General features: G+C 45.6%; 1 protein-coding gene across 8 annotated transcripts in view; it reads right to left on the minus strand.

Annotated features, from left to right (window-relative positions):
• The window catches only part of PRDM2 (PR/SET domain 2), a 132,487-nt gene that overhangs the window by 38,065 nt on the left and 77,189 nt on the right, over positions 1–17,233 (minus strand). For 7 of the 8 annotated variants that reach the window (XM_061160710.1, XM_061160707.1, XM_061160709.1 and 4 more), the window contains 2 exons: positions 13,450–13,560; positions 2,343–6,702 (listed from right to left, as the gene is read on the minus strand). The exons of the other annotated variant lie outside the window; for it this stretch is intronic. In XM_061160710.1, the coding sequence (XP_061016693.1) occupies positions 2,343–6,702; positions 13,450–13,560 (4,471 nt within the window). The remainder of the gene's footprint in view (positions 1–2,342; positions 6,703–13,449; positions 13,561–17,233) is intronic. 8 annotated transcript variants of the gene reach the window in all.

Below are 17,233 nucleotides of genomic sequence, written 5' to 3' on the forward strand. Positions count from 1 at the left end.
TCTAGTGAACTCCCTGCCAGTGTAGGGTAACAAACATGAACCAAGGAGAGGCCTCTGCTAGGAGCCCGGAGTGACACAGACGAACCATTACATCCTCCAGGCCTGTGCCGAGAATTCTGGTGTTAAACCAAATTCACTACAAGGTACCAAGACGACCACAGCGCTCTGAAGAAACGCCCACTCTTCTGCCCAGATAATCAAAATATGATGTCCCACTGAATGTTCATTTTGTAATTCCCCAAAACACTTAAAGATCACTTTTAAGTGGACCCCTGTGAAAGACACACATCCTTCAGATGTGTCTGCAGCACAGCTCCTGTGTCTCACACAAAGCTGCAGCCAGCTTCCAAGGAAGCCTGCAGCTACCATATACAGCCAGAACAATTTATCCACCTCTTATCTGATTCTTGTTTCCTTTTAGGTCAAATTTCATTCCAGCAATGTTAACTCACAAACAAAGCAAAATAATTAAAACTAACTGGAGCAAAAAACAGACACAATTTTATTAGGCACTTAGGTCCTCTGCAGTCTTTAAGGGTCCTTCAAAAGCACTGGATGGACCTCACTCAGGTTTCCTTTACAGAATATTAATTTTTCCATATCAACTTTACCTTTGAACTGTATAAATGGGATCCAATACAAAATAAGTGATTCTTGCAGATACTATCGGAGACAAAGAGGAATACAGAGTACATTCTAAAGCATCAACCACTTGGGAAACGTTTTTTAGTACAGTCCGTGAAAATGACAGCATGTTTTGGGTTCTTGAACCTTGGAAAGGACAGCTCAAGAACGTCCTGTTGTTGAACTTCCAGAACAGACTGAGCACAAGGAGGTACATAGTGAAGCTGCTACCGGCAGGCAGTCTGGACAGCTGATCAACAGGTGTTTACTTTCGCCAGGACTAAGTTCCAAGATGCTGTATACGCACATGCCAGGGTCAGACACCAGATGCTGAGTGAGATCTACAGTAACTTTTATGAAGAAGCTTAACAGAAAAATCTGATCCTTTATTCCTACAGTCCATCATTCCTGTCTGCCCTTGGCTAATGATCCTTCTCTCCATCTTCAGCCATGACTTATGGCACCAGCATCAAGAACCCTGGCTCATCGACTGTGCGGTAGGAACAGCGTCTCTGAGCCCTCGTGACCCCTCCAGACCGCAGTCATCCTCCCCCTCCCCCCGCAGTTAACTCTGCTCGCTTAAGATACCAAAGGATTCTGAGACACAAAGTTACAGCCAACAGCCTAGAGTCACGCAGCTCACTCTGAAAGGACACAGGAGTTTTCAACACTTCTCAGAAATTCTAGCTGATGATGAATAATTTCACCGGAGATGGACCTGCAGGTCTTATGCAGGAAGCAGCAGGAATACCAAAAGTACACTCCACTCATAGGTGAAGTAACTTAGAAAGTTTAAGAAGTCAACGTAACAAACTTAACTCCTGCCCTCTGTTTTTTATCTATCACTAAGAACATTTTAATGCAGGAAAAACACACAACAAACAGAGAAATCACCTTAGATCTAAGATGAGCTCTGACATCACACTGGGGAAACAAAGGCACTGACAAGTGGGGTGACTTGCCTTGGGTCCCCACCCACACCTGGAAGAACCACAGGGTCTGGCCTCAGCATGCACTCTCTCCTCATCCCCCCCGGCCATGGGAATCTGGCTGTTTATCACCCTATGCTTGGAGACATGAGCCGCTAGGGGGTGGGGGGGACAGGAGAAGACACAGACATGCAGCATTTTAAAATGAACAGGGTACCGTGTTTTGATTTATTTTGACTAAGAGGCAAGTTTTTAAAATTAAAACACTACAGAAGAAAGCATGAGTAATAAAAAGCAGTCTCAGTTGCTAGAACCACTCTTTAAGTCACAGAAATATTAAGTCAGATTGTAATATGGTTTTAATGAACTCCGCAATACATCAGAACATAAGAAGACATCTATGATGGGAAAGTTAATACAAGTGACACTGGGATACCACCCAAGATATAAAGGAAGTTTCAGAGAATTTCACCGTTTCATAGTAGGGTACTTTGGGGAGCTTTTCATGGCTTCAAATCCAGTTCATAACTGGCCCTATTAAAGAAATGGTACCACTTTGTGAGTCCTACATGTGAAATAAAAGCTATGCGTCCATCTTTGCAGCAGCCAAAGCACTGACCCTCCTCCACGTCTGTCTACACCTTAAGCAACAGCTATTTCCTTTAAATGCTTATGTCAAAATCGTGCAGGAAAAAGGAAAAGGAGCCATTGCGCAAATGTTTTCTTCCAACCGTCTTTCCCCCCTTGCTCTTGAGCTCTGAATTCCTCTGACCCTGGAGCTTTGCTTACCTGAGGTCCTTCAGCTCTTGCTTGCCACTGCCATCCTCCTTCCTGCTCTCACTCAGGTCGGCAGAAGCCGCCAGCTGCAGGCTTCGGGTGATTGGCCCCCCACTCCGTTCTCTGGATTTTACACTGAACCTGTCTGTCCGTTTCTTACTGGCCAAGGCTGACTTGCTCTGTAAGACGGCTCTGCTCTTCTGAGCCCTCACGTGCAGGCTCCTCGACGTCTTGCCTGAGAGGGGAGTTGCATGGTTCTTGGCTGCAGCTTTGGGCTTCTTGCTCTCGCTGTGAGTCATTTTGGCCATGCGTATGGGGCTCGAGTTCCTTAAAGAGGAGCTTGGTTTTTTGGACTTGACTGAAGTGGCGAATTTAACATTCTGCTTGGACCTGAAGGACGAGGGGGGTGGCGGCACCTGTGAGGGGCCCGAGCTGCGAGCTCTGGTCTTGCCCAGAGGCGCCTGCATGCTCTGCATTTTGATCTCGGCGTCTGCTGTCCGTCTGCGGTGGCTGCTGCTGTTGTTTCTGTCACTCCCGGCAGGTGATGGGTGCCCCCCTTTCTTGGAAGAGTGGGAAAGTTTTTTTTTGGAAGGAGAAAGAGGTTTTTTGGGACAGCTGAAAGCGGCATGCTTGTTCAGGCTCCCGATGTACGTGAACTCTCTGTGGCAGTACGGGCAGACGTGGGAGGACGACTCGGGAGTGGTTTTTAGGTCAGCCTTCTGCTTCGCAGACTTGTTTTTCTGCAGGATTGCTTTCTGGACGAGCTGGTTTTTTTTCTTCAACGCGTTTAACTTGAGCTTATTCGAAGACATTTTGCTGAGCTCCACACTAAAGTTCAGTCTTTTGGGCTGGCCCATTCGTCTGAAGGCGTTTTTCCCAGAGTTGTCCAGAACCACCACGCCGTTTTTGGGTTGCACAGTCTGCTTCAGCGGGACCGGGTTTTTCTTGGGGGTGTACCTCTTCTTGTCACTCGCAGAGGCACATGCCAGGATGTGTTTGTGCAGTTCAGGCATATTGTCCACGCCCTTCCCACACTTGGTGCAGCGGATGGCGGTGGTAAACGTCTGTGGGATGTTGTGCGTAGTGAAGTTTGTAGCTGTCACACCAATGCCCAGAGGGCTGCGGTGATGGTACTGGAATGGGGGTGGTTTAAAGCTTGGGTAATGTTGGTTGAGACCCAATCGAACATCTGGATCCTTCGTCTTTATTCCAGAAGCCATTATTTTGATGGTCGTATAAAGCTCTTCAGAAGAATCGTTCAACTCCTCTTCTTCTTTAGACGCTTCTAGAGGGTCTTCTGGCAAACTCTGCATGTGCTCGATGTGGGCCTTGCTGGGATCCGTAAAGTTCTGGGGCCTCAGGGTGCCGCTTTCGAACTCATGGTGTGTGCACACCTTATCTGGGTGGAGATCTCGCTGGTGCTGCTGCAGATTGCACAAGAATGCAAACTCCTTTTTACAAACTGAACACACAAAGATATTCCCAACGCCGTGAAGCATAAAGCGATGTTCTGACAAATCACTTTTCACCTTGAAGAGCTGCACACAAAATTCACATTTGAAGGGCCATTCCTCAGCGTGAATGGATAAATGTTTGGTTAGATCCTTAATGGAAAGAAAAGGTGATTCACAGACATTGCAGACAAAGTTTCTGTTGAATGTCTCCTGGATGATCTCCTGCTCAGTGGTGGATGGGGCTTCCTCCCTGGCTTTCAGGTCTTCACTCTCTAGTTCCTCCTGCTTAAAAGATATCATGGGGAGAGAGGTTTCCAGATTATCCCCAGAGGAAACCACGGATGACACTGCTGAGAGAGGAGGCGGCGAAGGGGAAGAGGAGGAGGAGGAAGATGAGAAGGAAGAGGAGGAAGAAGAGGAGGAAGAGGAGGAGAGTGTTGGAGGCCCTGGTGAAGCGGCAGACATAACGGGCTCCATGGAAGGAATGGGGGATGGCGAGGGAGACACCGTCGGGGACAGAATTGGAAGTGGGGACTGTGCGGTGGCATTCGAGAGTGGAGAAGGACACGGGTGAGGGGACGCCCCGGAAGAGGGGGCTGGAAGAGGGATAGTAGGAAGCAGGGGAGGTGGCGGGGTGGCAACAGTTAACACGGGAGGGCAGGGTGGAGGAGAAGAGGGATTGGTGGGGGTCAGGAGAGGCGGCAGCTGCCCGGAAGAAAGGGAAGATGGTTGTAGGGCAGGTGACGATGAAGAAACGTCAGGAGGAGACTCGACAACAGCGACAGTCAAGCTTGAGTTGAGACCAAGGTCAGGGTCTGGCTGAGGTTCTAGAGGTTTACAGGGACTGGTGCTTCCGGACGCATCTGGAGCGTTTTCTACAGGGAGGTCGACACCATTGTATTCGTTGAGAAGGACCTTCTGCAGCATGCAGGTGGTGGGTTTCCTTTTCTTTACAGCACTGCAGGCTGGCTGCAGCACATGGTTTTCTTTGAGTTCCTTGCCTTCAGAGTCACCACAGGGCTTTTTATGCACACTGAGGTCTAACACGGCCTCCCACTGGACCGGAGCCTTGCCTGGCCCCTCAGTCTTCTGTTTCACACCACTGGACAAATCCAGTGGCTGCTGGTTGCACACGTTGCTAAAAGTAGAGCTAGCTGCCCACTCTTTAGACACCTTATATTCATCAAAGCCTGGCGGGCTCCCAGTTTCTCTTTCATCTCTCCCAGACAAACTCCACACTGGTGAGTTGCTGTGACTCTCTAATTTGGGTTTTTTGGAGCTTAGAACTGCCTCAGTCCACATGGCTTTCCCATCTCCTGGCTTTCCAAAGTCTCGCAGAGCGGGGCTGTGCTGGGGAGAGCTGGGGGGAGAGCTAGTTCGCCTCTTAAACCTGCTCGAGGTCACGGGTAGCATCGACGCAGGAGCGGACACGCAGACAGGGCCTAATTTGGGTATCTCAGTGGCTGAAATCCCTGCAGGAGGAGTTAATTTATCCTGGGTCTGAAGAAGCTGTTTGAGCTTTGATGACAAATACACGCTTTTCTCTTTGTGGAAAGATACTGCCTCTGTGGTTGATATGCTGAGAGGCAGACTCAAGGAACAGGAAGGTGTGGCAGGATCAGATTCAGTCTCAGCTTTAATTTTGGGTAACACGGGCGGACTAGCAGTCCTCCGTTTCTTAGACTCACTGTTTGTGCTGCTGGAAGGCTCTTTAGGGAGACCGTCGGTTATAGGGACCTGTGTGGTCTTTATGTTCTGAGTTATTTCCACTGTGACGGGAGTGAGTAGACAGTTTATTCCGTACAAGTCTGCCGAATTGGATTCCATCTCAATAACATCACAGTTACTGGTGCTGCTGCTGGTCTGAATTTTACCATCAATATAGTAATTTAAGTTCTCAGAGATATTGCTGGAAATATCCATGATGTACACATCGTCTGCCTCCCCTTCCTCTTCTGGCTCTGTGCTGGGGACGTAGACACTCGGGGCGGGCAGGGCCTGCTCTGCTGGGGGCTGTGGCTCTTCCAGGAAGCCCCCTTTCCGCCGCACCCCCTTGGGAATCAGGTGCCGCTCGTGAACTCTGCGCTGATGCCGTCTCATATTCGTGTGAGTGCCGAAAACCTTCTTACAGTACTTGCACGGGTGAAGCTCTTTAGCTTCGCCGTTCTCTTCTACAACGGAAGGAGTCACTGAGTCCTGGGACGCCTTCTCTGAGCTCAAGGTCAAACCATCCTGCCCAAGACTAGGGGGCTGCGTGTCGTCCTGGGGAGGAGCGCCGTCGCCGGAGGCCTTGCCGCTGGCTGGGTCCTCGGGCTTCCGCTTCAGCCCGGCCTCGTGGCGCCGCTCGTGGCGCCGCCGGTTGATCTGTGTGCCGAAGGCCTTCCCGCAGTACTTGCACTTGAAGGCGTGGTTGACCGTAGACATGTGGATGTGCATGTGCCGCTCCAGCCCCTGCTTGGTTGTGAACTTCCTCTCGCAGTGCTGACATGGGAACAGAAATGTTTCAAACACGTCCCCGTTGGCCTCTTCTCTGGCTCTGGGAGTTTTCACAACAGGGGCTGCCTCCGCAGAGTCTTCGAGAATTTCCTTTGAAACAGTTTTTGGTTCTTCTAACAAATCCTCGGGCTTCTCGTCACATCGTATCTCCAGCTCTCTCAGGGAACTTTCATTTGGCACATCAGCTGCTTCGTCCCCCCCTTCTTCCAGCTCCTCCTCTTCCTCCTCCTCCTCTTCCTCCTCCACCACCTCGTTCGCCTCACAGAGCGCTGCTTCCAGCTCCACATCTGGTCCTTTCTGGGGCTCGTGGGCAGGGGGAGGGAGGGTGAGCTCCGGAGGCACATCCTGGCTCACCACCTCCTGAGGGAGGGCTGGTTGCTCGGTGGTGGAAGCAGAAGGCTTCTCGTCTTCGTCTTTGGGGCCTAGAAAAGCACAGGGAGGCAGAAGTAAGGTCAAACACTAGCCACTGGTGATCAGCTTTCATTATCCATGTTACTTCCTTTATCATCTCAAATGAGTAAGGGAGACTGAAACAATAGACCACTCTACATTCTCATTTAAGAAGTTTTACTGGATATAAATCCATTTCAATCATTCAACAAACGACTGCAGTGCACCAGGGAGCTCAGTGGGCAGTGAGGGAGGCCTCAATCTGAACAGTAAATGCCCACAGGAGCTCAGGCTCTTCTGTGTTTCCTCACACAGATATAAACATGCTTTTGTTTACAGAAACTGTAGTGTTTAAAACTGTGTTGGCAATAGCTGATACTGAGATGCAAGAGACTAGTCATGAGTTCCAATTTTTCATGATTCCAAACTGAAACAAAATTGCTGAACATATTGCCAGGTAATATCCTTAGTGGTCTGCCTTGAATGCAGTTGATTCTCTCCCTTCTTCCTTACCAAAACTATATATTGAGAGCTACATCTTCCAAAATTATGTGATCTGCATTTTTCATGTAAAAGGAACTTTGGAGATCATCTCTTCTGAGCCTTGTTAAATTAGGGAGGACTAGAGATCTCTTCAAGAAAACTGGAAATGGCAAAGGAACATTTCATGCAAGGATAGGCATGATAAACTGTAAAGACCTAAGAGAAGGAGAAGAGATTAAGAAGAGGTGGCAAGAATATACAGAAGAACTGTACAGAATAGGTCCTAATGACCCAGAATAATCAGGATGGTGTGATCACTCACCTAGAACCAGACATCCTAGAGTGTGAAGTCCAGGTAGGCCTTAGGAACCATTACTATGAACAAAGTGAGTAGAAGTGATGAAATTCCAGATGAGTTATTTGAAATCCTAAAAGATGCTGCTGTTAAAAGTGCTGCACTCAAAATGCCAGCAAATTTGGAAAACTCAGCAGTGGCCACAAGACTGAAAAAGGTCAGTTTTTATTTCAATCCCAAAGAAGAGCAATGCCAAAGAATTTTCAAACTACTGTACAAATGTGCTCGTTTCACATGCTAGCAAGGTAATGCTCGAAATCCTTCAAGCTAGGCTTTAGCAGCACGTGAACGGAGGACTTCCAGATGTACAAGCTGGGTTTAGAAAAGGCAGAGGAACCAGAGATCAAATTGTCAACATCTGCAATATCATAGAGAAAGCAAGGCAATTCTAGAAAAAACATGTACTTCTGCTTCATTGACTACTCGAAAGCCTTCTGACTGTGTGGGTCACAACAAACGTGGAAAATTCTTGAAGAGAGAGGAATACCAAACCACCTTACCTGTCTCCTGAGAAACCTGTATGTAGGTCAATATGCAACAGTTAAAACTGAACATGGGACAATGGACTGGTTCAAAACTGGGAAAGGAGTACATTAAGGCTGTACAGGGCTTCCCTTGTGACTTAGCTAGTAAAGAACGTACCTGCAATGTGGGAGACCTGAGGTCAATCCCTGGGTTGGGAAGATCCCCTGCAGAAGAGAAAGGCTACCCACTCCAGTATTCTGGCCTAGAGAATTTCAAGGTCTGTATAGTCCACGGGGTCACAAAGAGTCAGACACAACTGAGGGACTTTCACTTCACTTCACTTCAAGGCTGTATATTGTTACCCTGCCCATTTAACTTGGATGCAGAGTACATCATGCTGGGCTGACTGACTTACAAGCTGGAATCAAGATTGCTGGGAGAAATATCAATAAGTTCAGATATGCAGATGATACCCTAATGGGTAGAAAGGAAAGAGAAACTACAGAGCCTCTTGAAAAGGGTGAAAGAGGAGAGTGAAAAAGCTGGCTTAAAACTAAAACATTCAAAAAACAAACATCAGGACATCCAGTCCCATCACTTCATGGCAAATAGATGAGGAAACAGTGACAGACTTTATTTTCTTGGCCTCCAAAATCACTGTGGATGGTGACAGAAGCCACAAAATTAAAAGACGCTTGCTCCTTCGAAGGAAAGCTATGACAAACCTAGACAGCACATTAAAAAGCTGACAAAGGTCTGTAAAGTCAAAGCTATGGTTTTTCCAGCAGTCATAGGATTATAAAGAAGACTGAGCACCAAAGAATTGATGCTTTCGAAGTGTAGTGCTGGAAGACTCTTGAAGAGTCCCTTGGACTGCAGGGAGATCAAACCAGTCAATCCTAAAGGAAATCAAGTCTGAGTATTCATTGAAAGGACTATTACTGAAGCTCCAATACTCTGGCCACCTGATGCGAGGAGCCCACTCACTGGAAAAGGCCCTGATGCTAGGGAAAGACTGAGGGCAGGAAAAGGGGATGACAGAGGATGAGATGGTTAGACGGCATCACTAACTCAATGGATATGAATTTGAGCAAACTCTGGAAGATAGTGAAGGACAGGGAAACCTGGCGTGCTGCAGTCCATGGGGTTGCAAAGTGCCAGATAGGACTTAGCAACCGAACAATAACAACAGGTGTGCCTCAGAGAATGAAAAAGAAATCTGAAGTCACTTCTGAGTCTCAATGCCCAAGAAGAGCCCAGTCTAGCCCAACTTGAGATTGATGGTACAAGGTGGTCAGGGAAGGACTAAGAGGAACTAAAAAGCCTCTTGATGAAAGTGAAAGAGGAGAGTGAAAAAGTTGACTTAAAGTTTAACATTCAGAAAACTAAGATCATGGCATCTGGTCCCATCACTTCATGGGAAATAGATGGGGAAACAGTGGAAACAGTGTCAGACTTAATTTTGGGGGGCTCCAAAATCACTGTAGATGCTGACTACGGCCATGGAATTAAAAGGTGCTTATTCCTTGGAAGGAAAGTTATGACCAACCTGGACAGCATACTTAAAAACAGAGACATTACTTTGCCAACAAAGGTCCGTCTAGTCAAGGCTATGGTTTTTCCAGTAGTCATGTATGGATGTGAGAGTTGGATGGTGAAGAAGGCTGAGCGGACTCACCAGCAAGATGACAGGTGAGTAGAGATCTAAAGAAAATCAGTCATGCAGGTATTTGGTGGAAGGAAGTCCTCTGGATAGAGGAAACAGCAAATGTGCAAGCTGTGAGTCAAGAAGGTGTTAGATGTGTTCAAGAACTGGCCAGGAAGTTGGAGGTGGGGTAGGCGCAAGGAGAGAAGGAGGAGAGCAGGAGATAGTATCAGCTCATGCAGAGCCTTACAGGCTGCTGACCTTTATTCTAAGTGGAAACAAGGACCCAACAGAGAAACAGAAGATCAACTGAAATATAGGAGAATCACTCTCAGTGCTACATCAAAGACAGAACACTGTAGGTGGACAGGGAGACGAGAGACGCCTACTACATCCTCCAGGAGAGGGGCAGGGGGAGAGACGAGTGGTTTGAAGATAGTGGGAAGTGGTCAGACCCTGACTGTGTTCTGGAAATGAAGCTAACAAGCTGAATGTGTTGGCTGACTATGGTGCAGGGCAGGGGCAGGGAAGGGTGGGGGCTGGTGGTGGTAGTAGAAGGGTCAAAGAGATTCCACAGCAACTGCTGTAATCCTGTTCACCAGACTGAGGGAAAAGCAAGTTTGGTCTGTGTGCGTTTGTTTGTACCGGGGGGGAAATGAGAGTTTACTTTGGATGAGTTGAAGTCTGAGGTGCCTGATAAGACATCCAAGAAAAGATATTAACTAGCTATATATGACTCTCCTCAGACTAGAAACAGCAGTTGGAGCATGGACCTGGTCGAGGTCACCTGCAGAGTGAATGCAGATAGGGGAATGGCTATGTCCCCCAGTCAACTCCAGTACCCAGGGGTCAGAGGAATGCCCAGGGAGGATCTAGAGAGCCAAGAGAGGGGCGGCCCTTAAACTGAGGAGGGTGTGATCAGTTGTATCCAGAAATGCTAACAGGCTGGGTAACATAAGACTGAGAACTGAACATGCAATCTGCCCAGGTAGGGGTGTGGTGATGGTGACAATAGTTTTGGTGGAGCAGAGGGGACAAATGCCTATCTGAGGCTAGGAGAGACAAGAAGAAGGAGAGACAGGGAGACTGGAAGCAACTCTTTCAGGTTCAGCTGTAGAGGAAAGCAGAGGAATGAGAGAGTGACTGGGACGGACAGGGACAGCACGGGCCTCTGAGACAGGAGCTATCACAGAGCATTTAATGCTGGTGGGGACAGCCTATGGCACTGCTCTCTCTGCAGGACCACCTGAGTCTCTGCTGAATTACACCTCTCTTTACTGGAGCTTCCTGAAGAGTTACAAGAGATTCTATGAAAGAAATAGAGCTTGCTCTGACTTCTCCTCGTTCTATTAATTGGCTCTTCCTTCATTCACTGGACAAAATGTCAGTACCAGGTGAGTAAGGCCACCGAGATCCTCCTCCTTCCAGAGCTCTACTTTACCAGGAGTTAAGCAAGCAGGCAACACCACTCCAATGAATTAATGGTTAAGCCCATCGAAGTACGTGGTTAACAATGGTTAAGGACAGAAACAAGGGAGGAGTGTCTGGTGGCCTGGTTAATCAATCAGGGGGAGGCTGCAAGGATAGAAGAGGAAAACCAAGCAGGAGCCATCAAACAGGCAGCGCACTGTGAATCCGTGCAGACTGAGCTGGAGGCGGTGGGGAGCCAGTAAGATATTTTAAGGCAGAAGAGTGCCATTTGGGAGAGGTGGCTGCAGTATGTATCAAGGGACTGGGAGGAGGCAGAAACCAATACCGATGCAGTGGCTTTAGATGGGAGATGTTGGCTGCCTATACTGAGAGACAGAAATGGAAAAAAGCAGAAGAGGCAGGAAAAAAGTGGCCAGAGCGAGATAAGACATCAGAGTCCTGTTAACAGACTTTGTGACTGCCTGGATATACGGGGACAAGGGAGGCTTTTAAAGGGCCAACCTTTCCAAACTCGGCGCATGTGAGGTATTAACACAAGCAACGATTCTGTCCTGCACCGCACCCCCGCCCCCCCCCAAGAAGGTCTATTACTTTTTCCTACCTACTACCTCAGCCACTAGCAATGAGGTTTCTGCCTCTACATACACTCCAGCCTTCTCTCCTCCAGATGCATTTCTTACATTGCACGAGTTTTCCACAACCTGGGAACCCAGCCATTTGATGGTGGTTCCCAGGAGCTAATTCCTTTTTCAAATACATTTTCAACAAAGACCCAGCACATCGCTTAAAAAAAAATAAATAAAAACATCTAAATGAGAAAACAGAATGAAAATAACATCTCTAAAGCTCAAAAATTTCTTTACAGAATTTATCCTCAGCCAAAATCCATAGTTTCTTTGAATGGAAATATTCTTTCCATGATTGGTAAATAATTCCAGATTGAAAGATGTCCAATGTAGTATGAACCAAAATGTGCACAGCTCTATGAACCCAACTGTGTCCACACACTCACTGAAGTCTAGTGAGTTTTAAACCTAAAGGATGGCCTGGCAAACAACAGAAGAGTCTGGCCACTTGCTCCATACACTGACCTCTTTTTGAGGGCCAAACAGAACACACACAAGACGCTGACAATCACACTGCCCAGAACCAATCAAATACTGACCAGCTGTTCCACAAACAGGTAGACACTAAGTATCTTTTTTTCCACAGGACCTGAACTTATATCAGGATGAAAGTTAACTGTTCTGAATTGCTGAAGGGGAGAGGGTTCTGTTGGATTGTTCTTTAATTCCACCACTACCAGTAGTAAGGTTCTTTGGTCTTTTTGTTGTTGTTCCAACAAATGTCTCAGCCAACCTGCTATCAGCTGGCAGATCTTAGTTTTATACAACTCTAGGAAGTGAATTTGTTCTTGCTTCGTAAAATGCCGCAGAGAATTATAATCCTTTAAGAATGCCATCCCCACAAACAGTGCTAATAAAAAGATTATAAAAGGCATCTACAGCATTTTTTTTTCTCTACAAATGTTTTTTGAAAGAGTCATAGTCTGTATTTTGAAATCAGCCTATTTGGGTCACTATGAACTCTTGAGCAAGCTCAGTCTCTGCATGAATTTGCCACATAACAATGTAAGACCATGTCGTTCACCAGCCCCCCCAGTCTGCTGGCCAGAGTGTCAGTGTAGTGTCTCAACTGCTTCAGGCAGAGGGCAACCCAGCTTCCTGAGCAACTTCAGCCCCTGTCTCTGGGAATTCTTACATCATGGTGGGCCTAGAGTATTAATTTTTAGAAAGAACTCTAAAGAAGAAAATTTTGTAGGGAGAAATACAAAGAGATAAGGCAGAAATTTAAATTTTAACCAAAAAGAGAAACACTTCATTCTCTATCCTTTCCATTCTGACACATACAATCCAAGGTGTTTGATATTTTCAAGTAAGTTTTTAACTGAAGTACAAACTATAAAGATGAATATTGCAAGTAAGATGTTCACAAAGTAAATACACTGCTGTGCTCACCCCAACCCTGTGATCAACTGGCAATGGCACCCCAGAAGCCTCCTCCTGTCCCTGCCCGTCTGACCTCTATCATCACAGATTTGTTCTGGTGGTTCCGAACTTTATGAATTATTTATAAATACAGTCACATAGTACGTTTCGTTTCACTGTATTTTAACCAGGGAATAACTTCATCTTGAACAAGGAAGGTCTTCAATAATTTCCTGAAGGGGAGGTGGGACAGTAAGGCTCAGCTTGCCATATTAAATGTAGGCGGCCTTCTTGCTGTTTAACCCTTTACAGTTCTTGGATGTTTCTGAGAAGGGCACTGCAGGGAGATACAAAGTCAAAGCAGCTGGTGGACAAACACGCCCGCATCCTACAGGTCCAACTCCAAGCTTACCTTCCGCAGAATCTCTCATATTTGCAGGGCTGGGATCTGGCTCACTTGTCTTCAGCTGTATGTCTTCGGTTTTGTTTGCTTTGTTTTTACTTTCTTGGGATTTTTTCTTCCCTGAAACACAATATTATTTATTTGTTTGCTTGTCTGTCTGTTCATTTGGTTACTCACTATTATCCTGAATTTTTGGAGGCAATTACTAATTCAAACTATTCCTAGGCAATTATCACCTCAGATTCCTGAAGAAAGAAACAGATGAATATGAATACCTCTATGTTATGTCAAAGAAAACAGAAACCCACAAATTCTGTATTTTTGAGAATCTTGGGTAATGGTTCCCCTTATAACAGCTATCAAACTAATATGTAATATATTCCAGAAGAGTTAACAACACTGAATGTCCAAGGAAAATTAGAGAAGAGCGCTAAATTTCAACACCACACAAATAACAGGAACTGGCGAACGTCTAGTTATTTGTAGGAAGCACATCAGAGAAAAGACTACCCAGACTTGTCAAAGTAAAGCAACAGAAGCAGAGATGTCGCTGAACAGCAAGGAATACCATACCCAAACACCACGGCTCAAATATCAAATGCAGAGTAATTCTCAATAGTTCACTGTCAGCCGGCACAGCATTCTCAGGGTCTGGAGGGACTCAACTCTAGGTTCAGCATAATTCAGTATTTCATTAACAACTCCGAGAATAGAAATCAGGAAATGCTAACTGCATTCCAAGTGGTAAGAGAGTTCAAAAGATAACATCAAAATGCAACAAATTTCTGATGAGTCAGAACAATAAAGTCACCAAGATGTTCAACATAGACAAACATTTCCCTACAGAACTACTCTGGAAAAAAAAGTGAAAGTGAAGTTGCTCAGTCCTGTCCAACTCTTTGCGACCCTGGACGATAGCCCGCAAGGCTCCTCCGCCCAAGGGATTTTCCAAGCAAGAATACTGGAGTGGGTTGCCATTTTCTCTACAGAAGTACTAGTGCTGAAGGTTTGGAAGCTCCCCCTCTCTGGGATTTAATCAGAATTTATGACTCTGTTCCATTTTTTAAATTCTACATTTCTTGCTCCTGGGAGCTTTTGTTTTTCAGTTTTCAGATTCAGAATAAGTTCCACCCACCTTCCTCTAAACTTTCCTTCTCCTTTTGCGACGCTCCCCCCAACCAGGCCTCAACAGCTCCTGGAACTGTCTTTTCTCTTCAGAACAACGCTCTTGACCCGTTCATCTCTGATTTAGTAAATGACTAGAAACTAGAAACCACTCACAGCTTCTGGAAAATGGTATTCTCCTTAACACTAGTGTAGAGAATCACTACAGAGGAGAGTAACTAAATAAAGCATAGACAACAAATAAAATGAGGTCAGAGACACAAAATATCACTACAAAGATCATGATTAAAAACAGAACCATCTACTACAATACAAATACTAACCATCAAAAACACCTCCATATTTTGAGAGATGCAACAAGAAAAAAAGCTTAAGATACTTAACAATCAGCCATTTGATTTGTTAGTCTTAAAAAACAAAATACCATTTTAAATCCCTAACTCTTCAGCTTGTAAAAAAAACTGAAGATATCTCCTGTAATTATATAAAACCTTCACTCAAATTCCTAGTAACACATCACTCCATTCATTTCTAAAGGCAGCTGAGGTTGAACCCGCGACACAAGTGTGCACTTCACTGGAACCACACTCCGGTGGAAACAAGAGCTAAGAGTCTGTGTGTAGCTGGCCAATTCGTGTCTCCAGGTGGAAGTGTAATGAACCAATCCCTTCTGCAAGGGGCAAGGATATGAACACACCTTTTCATCTGGTAAGAAGTAACCTCTTCTTTCGAGTCTTTCACCCTTTGCCAACTTAACAGCACTTAGCCTGAATCTGATGATGACAAAGGCTCTCGAGAATCCAGGTGTGTTTAAAGGAATTTGGATTCAACCAGTTTTCTTATCCTCACTATGACATACGCCGTGCTGTCTGTGTGTTGTGCCTGGCCCGTATCAGACTACTGGTAGCAAACAAGGCAAATACAAATGGTTACTTGGCCATGAATGTAACTGGTCTAGTAACTGCAGTACTAGTTTGAAGGGGTTCACAGAAAGGGTTCCCAGTGACCACAGATGCCTGATTCAAAAGTTATATTCAGAACATGTTTTCCCTGAATCAAAATCCTCAAATAGTTATAAGGCATCAGTACCACCTCATGTTCTTCAAACAGGCTAAACAATATAACCCTTTTCTACCAACCTCTTACTTTCTACTTTATAAAAGTATGAATAAATAAAAAGGGAGGTCTAAACTCCACCTCATGAATAAACCCTTAAGTCACACTGTAAAATTTAATAGAACAACAGACGTCAACTTGTACTACAATTTTTTAAAAAGCAATGCAGAAAATTTTCTGAAACCTATCAAGTGCTATATGAAACCAGTTTAAAAAAAAAAAAAAGTAAATTGACCAATATGTACAGACTACTAAAAAAGTAAAACTTCTAGATTTATATAAAGCAAATCACAGCTTTAATACTACCATTCATTAGTATGTACCAAGAATGAAAGTACATAATTTTAGTCCCCTGCCTAAAAGAATATTAGAACATTGAGCTGACACTGAACTTCAACACCTTAGTTTTAGACCCTCCTAATCAGTGAGCTGCTATGCCATCACCAGACTACCCCACTCCTCCACCCCTTGCTGCCCCTGTTATCCTCTTTTAAAAACCATGACCTGGAAACCCTGTTCTGCCTGGTGAAGAGAAGCCACATGTGGTAGGGACAGTCTATTTGGAGAGCAAACAAGAGCACCCACCAGGCTTGCTGCAAGCCCCTCAACCGCAGCACAACTGACATGTGGGGTCAGACTGCTCTCTGTTGTGGGGCTGTCTCAAACATCACAGGACATTTAGAAGCATCACTGACCTCCACCCATTCGATGCCAACAGTGTGCCCGGGAGTCTATCTGTAACAAGCGAAAGTCTCCAGATATGGCCAAAGCCTCACCCAAAAGAGTGTCTCTTTAGGTTAAGAACCACTGGGCTAAACTAATATGGGGTTCCACAGTCTGTGTATTTCTTAAAATTTTTTAAGTATTTGAGAATACTAACAAACCAACTCTAAAAACTAAGTGATGGAACAATTAAACTTACCTCTTAAGTGCCTCTGGTGAACACTGATAGACTTAATTTACGATGGACACGAGTCTACCATGAATCTAATCATCACTAATTAATGGAACTGAGATAATCTAATACATAAAATGATTTCCTCAATCTTTATCAGAATCCTCTAATGCTCAAGGTACTTCCCATTAGGACCAAGACTAGAGATGAAGGGGATATCGAAATCCCCCATCCTACGTGCTATTTCTGTGCTAGAAACTGAAGACCAGGGTCCCCCAGGAACTAACCAGTCTATGGCAGTAGAGCAGTCTGACCCTGGGAATCCTGACTCACTCTTCGGTACTCCCAGTGTCACTCACAAAGACCGGAACAGCCCCTGGTGGCACCTACTACACTTCCTCCAATCAATACATTTCGCTCCATACTTGGTTTTTGTTCTACATATAATCAAATTAGAAGTAAACAAAAACAAGTTCTAACTGAAAACAACCTGTAAGGACTTCCGTGAAGGGAGGGGGATGTGTTAGTTCCTGTCTGTAAGGCAGGACGCGCCTGGGAAGTGGTCCGGCAGAGCTGCTGGGAGCCTGGTAAGTACACGTGTGCACTTACCCTCAGGTTCCTGAAGGGTCCTACATAGAGGCTCTGCCAGCTGCGTGC

This window comes from Dama dama, chromosome 14 (genome assembly GCF_033118175.1).
Source record: "Dama dama isolate Ldn47 chromosome 14, ASM3311817v1, whole genome shotgun sequence".
Taxonomy (NCBI): domain Eukaryota; kingdom Metazoa; phylum Chordata; class Mammalia; order Artiodactyla; family Cervidae; genus Dama; species Dama dama.